The 9,216-nt window shown below is 34.3% G+C and overlaps 1 protein-coding gene across 1 annotated transcript in view; it reads left to right on the top strand.

Moving 5' to 3' along the window:
• LOC104407917 (ephrin type-A receptor 6-like) overlaps nt 1-8,231 on the top strand; it is a gene marked incomplete at both ends in the record, with an annotated part of 40,598 nt that extends 32,367 nt beyond the window's left edge. The window contains 2 exons of the mRNA XM_010017331.1: nt 438-563; nt 8,046-8,231. Coding sequence (XP_010015633.1) covers nt 438-563; nt 8,046-8,231 — 312 coding nt within the window. The remainder of the gene's footprint in view (nt 1-437; nt 564-8,045) is intronic.
• Nucleotides 8,232-9,216: the final 985 nt, after the last annotated feature.

Here is a 9,216-nt window from a genome sequence, read left to right as displayed (position 1 = left end):
TACGGTTTCAACTAGTACTTTTGAAAGTTTCACTAGTGTTGGGTTGGCAAAACCTTATCCTCTGTCAACAGAATTGTAACACTCAGCTCTTCAGTGTCTCAGAAGCCTTATCTCAAAAAGCTTCTTGCAGGATAAGAGGAAATGTTCAAGTCTGTGCTCAGCCAGTCTTTGAAGTCTTTAATGCTGACAGCAAATAAGGAAAATTTGTTCATTCTACAGTTGGTTTCTGTGAAATCAGTCACAAACATTAGTAATTTTTGGTAATTATCCTCTTCTGTTGGGTTCTGGAACTTTAAATGTGGAAGTTTTAATACATTATTTCCAATCCTTTCAATTGTGTAGTCAACCAAAAAAAAAAAAAAAAGAGAAAACCATATTGTTACAATGCATGAATGTCAAAGAATTCTTGATTCCTAGTATTTTCTCTTTTTTTGCAGTACGTTTTCCAGGCATCAAAACATATATTGATCCAGACACATATGAAGACCCTTCTCTTGCTGTCCATGAGTTTGCAAAGGAAATAGATCCTTCAAGAATTCGTATTGAGAGAGTTATTGGGGCAGGTAAAAGTATACCCACTTAAAAAATGTCTAGGCATGGAAAGGCTGCTTTTTTCATGTCATCAGGATAATGCAAGTATTTCTCTGATAGCAGCAGTTCAGTCTCAAGTTTGGTGTACATAAGGCAGATTCTCCAAAGCAATAGGTTTATCGCTTTTTTAAAGCTTTATACATTTTTTGGGGGTAGGATTGTTTTTTTGTTTTTTTTTTTTTGGGGGGGGGTTGTTTTGGGGTTTTTTTGGTGTTTTTTTTGGGTTTTTTGTTTGTTTGTTTTGCTGGTTTGGGTTTTTTTTTTTGGCTTTGTTCCAAATGTACTCAAAACACTGTGTCACTCAGTGTTTGCCATAGTCACATATTCTCTGCCACTGAGGGGGAGATTAGGTCAGAATCTGTTTCTGGGCACAGATAAGATAAGAATTTAAAAGACTAAGAAAAAAATATTCTCAAATAGAAAATAGGAGGAGTACAAGGGGAAAAAGAAGAGTCTGGCTTGGGACAGGCTTTCCTGTAGCTGTGCAGAGAAGCATCATTGGCAGAGAAGGAAAAGTGGAAGACCTGATGACAAGGTATAGACAGTATGAAAGGTGACATGGATCTGGGAAGCACGATGAATGAGAAAAATAGCAGCAGGATCTCCTCTCACACCCTGAATGCGTGGTGGGGACAGAGAGGAATTACATCTGCACAATTATTTTAGACCCTGTTCATATCTATGGGGTATTTACCTTCGGTTGGGAATATCCCGTTCAGGTTGTAGGCCATTTCAATGCTGTTTGAAAATAAGTTTCAGAAGCTCATTAATCCTGTATGTATATAGGCCTTTTGGGTTTTTTTCAAGGGATATGACACACCCCTCATGTTTTTAGGGATCTTATCCTTTGCTAATGTGCTCTGATTATAGGCATGTCTATTATGTGCATTGACTCTCAACCTCTTATCTTAGCTTTTGTTTAATTGTTAGATTTTGCTTCTCAGGACAGTGCTGTGCAAGTGTTCCCCCGCATTCACTTTTGGAAAGCCTTTGTAGGGATAAAGGCTCATGGATGCACTCTAGAGTTCACTAAAGGTCCTGATGGCAGCTCAGTGGTGACAGAAAACACACCTTTGTGGTTAACACAACGAAAGTTATATCCCTGTAAAGATCAGAGTCTTGTAAAACCATTTCTTGTAACTTTTGTACTGACTGTTTAGTGCAGATAGCATTTTGATACTTACCAGGTCTTGAGATTGTTTGCTCTGTGTTTTACATGCTGAGAACTTAAAGAGAAAGGACTTACAAACTTACCTAACTAGTGGATCTCACTGCATGAGTTGTGACCAACATGTCATTCAGAAGGCCCACCAACATTTCACACAGTAACAAATTAAAACAACAAACACATTGACAAGGAGGGTCCTGAAGTTCATGTCATACATTGCATCCTCTGTATTGTTACCCACACACTGTTAGTGCCTGGGGAGCATGGATAATTTCTCAGCCCAAACAGTAAAGGAAAGTGGGAGAGCGAAAGGTCTGTATCAGAAATTTTGATAAACATAGAAGCAGAATCCAGCTCTAACTCCAGCTCTGAAATTTAATTTCTTCCTGTGAAAGACATTAACCTGACTTCAGTTTACACAATACAGATATTTGTTTGTGTCCTTAAGATACTAAGAATGACTGAGTTTTGTAAATTGCTATCTTAAAGGTACTTTTAATACTGACTACACAGAAGTTTTGTCTTCACTTCACTGTAGTTTTATTTCGGTATCATTAATTAGTATGTTCCATACTCCAATACCAATCTTTGAGCTAGCCATTTTGAGCTTTCTTTAACAATGCTGTTCTATTACTTACTAAGTAAATGTCAACATACAAATGCTTTTTTTAACCTTGTTTACTTTCTCTAACTTTAATGTCATCAAGCAAAAAAAGCATTTCACAGTACAACAGACTGCAATAATCAGAGTTACATCTTGTAGAAGGGGGGCAGTGGAAAAAATGTATTATTATTTGCTCATAGTGATCCCACCAAAGAACTCATGCTAGCAAGTATTGTCAGGAGAATTACTATCAGAAGATATAATATGCTGTCATCCTTCTTTTTTATCTTTGTTTCATTTATCTTAGTTACTCTCAAAGCAAGGTGTTTTTCAGTGGAGATCTCTCATTTAATGATACATTACCACTCTGATAACAATGGAAATGTCTTCAGCATTGCAGAAAATTCATTAAAAAGTGGATTAATGCACTAGAAAATGTCATTCTAATAACATAACAGAAATAAAACCAGGCCTGTTAACAAACAGGGGAGAGAAAGTATCAGTCTGAAAGAGAGAAAATTCTGTTTCATGCTGCAGTCCATTTTGATAGAGTACTTCAGAGTTTACCTGATTGCTTAAGCTAGATAACATGTAGCTGACACTTTGGACCATAGGAATTATGAGTTTGAGAGAGCCCCAGAGGGCTGACTTCTGCAAAAGCATTCTATCTGATTTCTTTTATTTCTTCCTTTTCTTCAGACATATGATAGATATTGATGTCTTAGATTATAAAGCATACTAAACTACATTCAGCATTGTGGTATAACTGCTGATTTCAAACCACTTGAATACAACAGACAAGGAGTGAGCTTATTGATTTTAGTTCAGATGAAAATTGTGTCCTTTTCAAGTTAATACCATTATGAAAATTCTTTACTCAGCTTCATTCTTCCTTTTCTCACGTGTGGGAGTAAATTTTTGCCTGCTTTGACACGTTTTAGTTTTCTATTTTTTATCTTCTAAAATTACTTGGGTAGTCTGCCATCTTCAAAGATATTTGCCTAGAAGGGCTTGCAGACTGGCTGCAATGAAATTTAAACCCATTTCCATGCAGGCAAGATACAGGTTAAATATCATGCCTGAGGCATAGAGAGTACAAATTCTCACAGAGTTTTTGACAGCTGCTGGACGACATAACATATCATTATAATTCACAGCAGTCCTAAAACATTCTTTATACCTTCTCTCTAATTCTATATTAAACATTGAAACTCCATGTAAAATGGATTGCTTATGATAGGAGAATTACTTTTAAAAGGTGTTTTCACTTTTCACCGAAGTGAAGCAAAAATTGAAATCTTCTACAAAATAAAAGCTTAAAATCTTTTAAGAAGTGAATTAATCAATACATTTGTTAAATTTGTTTTGTTTGAACAGTTTATTTTGATTAATGATTTTCATTTTGAATTTCTGCATCTTTAAATTTTCAAAACAAAAATTACTTCCATTCAATACTAAAAGTTTTCACTTTGAAAATGTCAAACTGGAACATTGCAAATATTTGAATTTTTTTTTCCTAGCATTTCTGGCCAAGAGATTTTTGAAACTGATCTTTTACAGAAAGCAGTTTCCAATTTGTTTTTTCACTGAAAAAGTCACGTCCAGGAGCTCTTGACAATTCACTAGTTGCAGTGCAGTCTTCTAATAACTTCTGCTGAAGTCTTGGTTCAAACTGGAAGATAAAGGCAATAGGGGAAAAAGTTTACAACCAAGTGGAAACTGCAGTTTGATCAAAAATTTCTAATAGCAAGCAGATTACAACACCAAAGGCAGAACAGAACCTATTTGTAAGTGCTTTGCTTATCTTTTTCATGGTACCATCAACCAAATAAACAGATATTAATGAAGTTCAAATTCTAGCAATAGTTACTGTTGAAATGGTGACATTGATTAATCGATTCCCTTTTATTTTATCCACTACTTGTGGCAAAGCTTTACTGTTGTCCAATTTGATATTGTATGTTCTTGGATTCAGAACTCTTGGCTGGGATTTTTATCACTAATATTAAACATTCCATGACAACTCCAACTGGTTCAGTACAAAGGTCCCACAATTTGCCATCTAAATTTTCTTTAGATGGTCTCTTTCAGCCACTCTTTATATTCAGGTTGCAGCATCTACTGACATGTTATCATATAATTTGATTTTGTCATGTCAATTACACTTTTTTCTGCCCCATCACTCCTTGCTTTTCAGTTTAAGGCTTCAGCACCTCCTCATGGAAAGCATTCTCAGAGGTACTTTGCCAAGTCTTAAAAATTACAATTATCTTTTCATTTTCTTTGTTAAAATGTTGTAATCCAGGGAACTCTTTGATTTTTCACAGCGTAAACTATATTTTTTTTGTAATCTAAATCCTCTGCCAGTTCTCCCACAGGTCTAATGACTAAAACTGGGGAAAACAAGTTGAGCTGTATTTGGTGCTGTGACCTTGCAGTTCTGTCAACAGCAACTGTCTATATTGTAAGACATTTGCTTTGATCCCATGTAGTAATACCAGACTGCATATCAGATTTTAAGTGACTGACATTCCTGTTTCATTTTAAATAACACATATGTTATCACTGAATGAGAAAAGGATTGCGTGGTTTGCATAGGGTAAGTTTCTAGACTGCTCAATTAGCTTTTTTTTTTGTATAACATACAGTAAGATGTGTGGGGTTTATATCATTAAACCAGAGATTATTTGCACTTTATTAAAACTGAACAGAAAATGAACTCTTACTTCTTTTTCTAGTTATCAGCAGCTTTTTCCCTGGAGCAAAGAAAGAAGTTGACTTCATTGACATCTGGCTCTTAGCTTCTACTTATTACACATGCAGTCATGAACCTTTACTGCTGCAGGGTCAACACTTGCCAAACTTAAGTAACGAGACTTAGATTCTTAGATTTTAAAAATCCCTGTTGTTGAATACATTCCCCTTTGACTTTAACAACGTTCAAAATTCTTTATCCAAACAGAACTCCAGAAAAAATACTCTGGATGAAATCTTGTCAAACTCTTTCTCAGTGTAAATTATTCAATGCTTCAAATTATATGATAAACATATATATATATAAAATATATATATCTCATATATATATATCTCCATCTAATCTAAATCAGAACTAGAAGTTATTACACATACCTTAGGTTTCCAAAAGTAGTAACTGTTTTGTGAGCTGATGATCAAACTGTCTGTTTGACATTCTGTCAAAAAAAATTGCAGTTAGTCTTTATGTTCACCAGTATCCAAAAGGAGTGAAATTTCTTTCTAACTATACAAATCATTTGTCCAAAAAAGGGAAAAGAAATAGGTCAGGGAGAAGACACGGTGTTCCCTTCCCCTGCTTTGGATGTTTTACAGATAATAAATCTTGAGATTGTAAGTCCTTCGCTGCCTCCTTCACTTTAATTCATTTCAAAACATTTGGTGAACAGCCCTTTACAGTCCCTGAAGTATGAATGTCATTATTTATGAAATTCTGAAGTTGAGCTATTCTTGTATAATTTTAAACTAGCAAAACAATTTATAACCTATGCTTTCCAAATTATTCTCAAAAATTAGGTTTTGCATTTCTGCAAATTTATTGATCATGAAATCTCTTTTAGAATCTGGATATTAAGGCTTCAATATTTTTGCTTTTCACATCGAGAGAAAGAAATTGGAAATTTTTCTCATTTTAAGTATTTGACTTTGAAAAGGCAGAGGTCACGGCTTTAGAGATTCGTTCTAGTGCTGCTCCATGTATCACAGAATAGAAGATTGATATACCATGTCTTTTTCAAAATATTCACATTCCATGACTTTATGGTAGGACTTTGGAAGTCCAAATTAGCTACTACTTTTTCAGTGGCAGTAGTCAGGAAAACAGACTTTTAAGGAGAGCCTTCTAAGAGCTAAAGGGGCAAAATCTGTAGGAAAATCCTTATCCAAATATCCCTTTTGTCAAAAGATTCCCAAAGCATTAGTCTAATGACATATATTTCACACATATACATACATTTTCAGGGAAGAACACATTTTGATTTGTTTCTTAAAATTAAGTAGAAATAAAACAAATGGGGGAGAGGGATGGTAGAAAGAAGATCTAGAACACTTGGCTTTTGTTAGCTGTTTAAGAAGCTGCTAATTTATTCAGAGGTTATGTTCAACATCTGTTAATTGTACTCTTGCACTTGATGATGTCTCTGTTTTGAAGTGAAAGACAAGCTATGAAATTGTTTTTTTAATCCCTCCACTCTTCCTGGATCTTACTGCCTAATAAAACCTTATTTTATTTAAGTGGAAGCAACAGAACCTAATAAAATAGAAGCTGTATAACAATATCCATTCTAATCCTGTAACATCAGGGAGTTATAATTTTCTGAAGTGAAGCTTCTGCCTTTAAGGTCTCTCTCTTCTACATTCATATCTGAACTCACACTGTTACAGGATAGAACTCTCTTGTTTTGTTTTCTTTTGTGCTGTCCTTAAAGTTTAAGGAACACTAATTCAGACAGCATGGAATGGAGGGGGTAACAAATTATTTCCTCCAGTTGAATATATATCTGTTTATGACTTTTTTTTTTTTGTTTATTTTTCAACAGTTCTGATTTCAAAATCACAGGGGTACAAAATTTAGTTTTGCTATGGAAGTACCCTGCACTGAGACTTGCCTTTATGTATTTTTGTGAACATTGGTTTATATTTACTGAATTATGACCCACTGAAATCTGACCTTCAGGCATGCAGAGTATATTTGCTAGGGGCTTTAAATAACTTTTGACTGTCTTCAGGATCTAAGGAACATTGTGATTTCCAGACAAACTTAATTAGTAAATCTGTAAAGGGAGTGCGAGGAGACATGCATTCTTCAAAGGCCCTTACATACACAGGAAAACATCAACTGAAGCAAGCTTTGAGATTCCTCTCATACACAGCTCAGTCCTGATTTGCTGAAACTGTTGGCTTTTGGCTGTCTGAACAGTGAAATATGTAATTAATTTCAAGTAGGTGTGTAAATTCATATAAAAAATCATATGCAACTGCTCTACTGTGGCATAATAGCATTAAGTTCTTTTAAATGCTTTCTGAAATTGAGGGATAGTCAGGTATTCTCATGGCATTTTTTTTTCATATAGGCTTTCGGGCATGACACCCTTATGGATAGATACTGTTATCAGTAGTTTTTTTAGATAGATATTTTGTCTTCATCACTATGAAAATCTAAGTGTCATCACATTCCTTACTCATAGAATTCTGAGTTCTGTTGCAAACATATTGATATCATAGTTTCAGTCTCAAAGTGTCAGTAAAACAAGATGAACAACACTATGGAGGGCAGATTGTTTGGGACCATTGTTGCAGTGAAAGTACAAGTCCCTGTCATCTCATGATGTGGCACAAAGGAAAGGTGATTATTTGTTGTGAAGTAATGCTGAATATTTTTCTTTCCTGGGATATGATGAAACTTGTGAACTTGAATATCCCATCCATTATTTCTCTGTCTAGGTCTATGGGATATGTGTTTCTTAAATATTTTTGCATTCTTGTTTCGCTGACAACTACAAATAACTCTGAACTCATAAAAAAATACAACTTTAAAGACAGCTACTGAAGGTTATTTTGAAAAATAAGGTGTATAACTTCAGCAGTACAAACTGTGCTATAGTTCTTCAGACACTGTGAATGATCTAACAAATATTTTATCTATTTAAGGTGAGTTTGGAGAAGTATGCAGTGGACGTTTGAAGACACCAGGAAAAAGAGAGATACCTGTTGCAATTAAAACTCTAAAAGGTGGCTATGTGGACAGGCAGAGAAGAGATTTCCTCAGAGAAGCTAGTATCATGGGACAATTTGATCACCCAAATATAATTCGCCTTGAAGGAGTTGTTACGAAAAGTAAGTTACTATTACTAGTTCTTGTTTCATTTTTCCCATTCTGTGTCATTTAGTATCAAAATTAAACATAAATTCCACATTCAGTGTGGATTGCAATTCTCATGATCATCCAAATCATAAAATAACAGTAGATACTGCAGAATTTGGGACTATAATAGGACATGCATAGTTGTTTTCATTTAAAAATGTTTGATTTCTGTTTTTCAATAAAAATCCTTCTCATTCAAATAAAGTCCTTACACGTTCTTATTAAATAGACTGTAAAGTTTGCTTATAGGCAAGTGGAATACAGTAGAGAAAACCATAAACATAACTGACTTGATAATGAAGTCTAATCGTCTTGCAACGTAGCACTTATATTCTTCTTTTCCCACAAAAGCTCATTATTTATTTGGTTGTGTTTTAGTGATTTCAGTACCAGAAGAAATCAGTTTCCTATTTTAAAGAAATAAAACGTAAACTGTTTTAAGCTTATTGTACACTTGCAAATTATTCAATAAGATTCCACAATAACATGCGAAATGTCTAACTCTTTATACCTCTTACAGCTGCCAAGAGATATCACTTGCCTCTGAAACCTAATGTTTTTAGCAGTGTTATGGACTTTTCTGAAACGCTGAAATATCTAGTTACCATTTAAGTATTAAGTAAAAAGTCTTATTAAAATGCATATGATTTATTTAATGCCAACTTTTTGCAGTAATGAGTTAAAAAACTCATGTTATGCTCTTCTCAAAATTCATTGCCTGAACTAAGCCATGTTGTTTGCTAGTTTGAAGTACTTACATTTTTCCTTTAAAGATCAAGTGTTGTGTGTCTAAAACAATGATGTCCTCTTATTTTAAAAGTAAATACAACAAATATGAATATTTGCTGTATTGACTTTGTTACAAAGTGATGCTTGGGAAACACAATATACTAGAACAAAGATGAAAGTATAGCTCCTGAACTCATGTCATAGAATCATAGAATCACAGACTGGTTT

The sequence above is a fragment of the Nestor notabilis genome, unplaced genomic scaffold, assembly GCF_000696875.1.
Source record: "Nestor notabilis isolate BGI_N333 unplaced genomic scaffold, ASM69687v1 scaffold29800, whole genome shotgun sequence".
Lineage (NCBI taxonomy): Eukaryota > Metazoa > Chordata > Aves > Psittaciformes > Psittacidae > Nestor > Nestor notabilis.
This window is presented reverse-complemented; position numbering and strand designations above follow the sequence as displayed.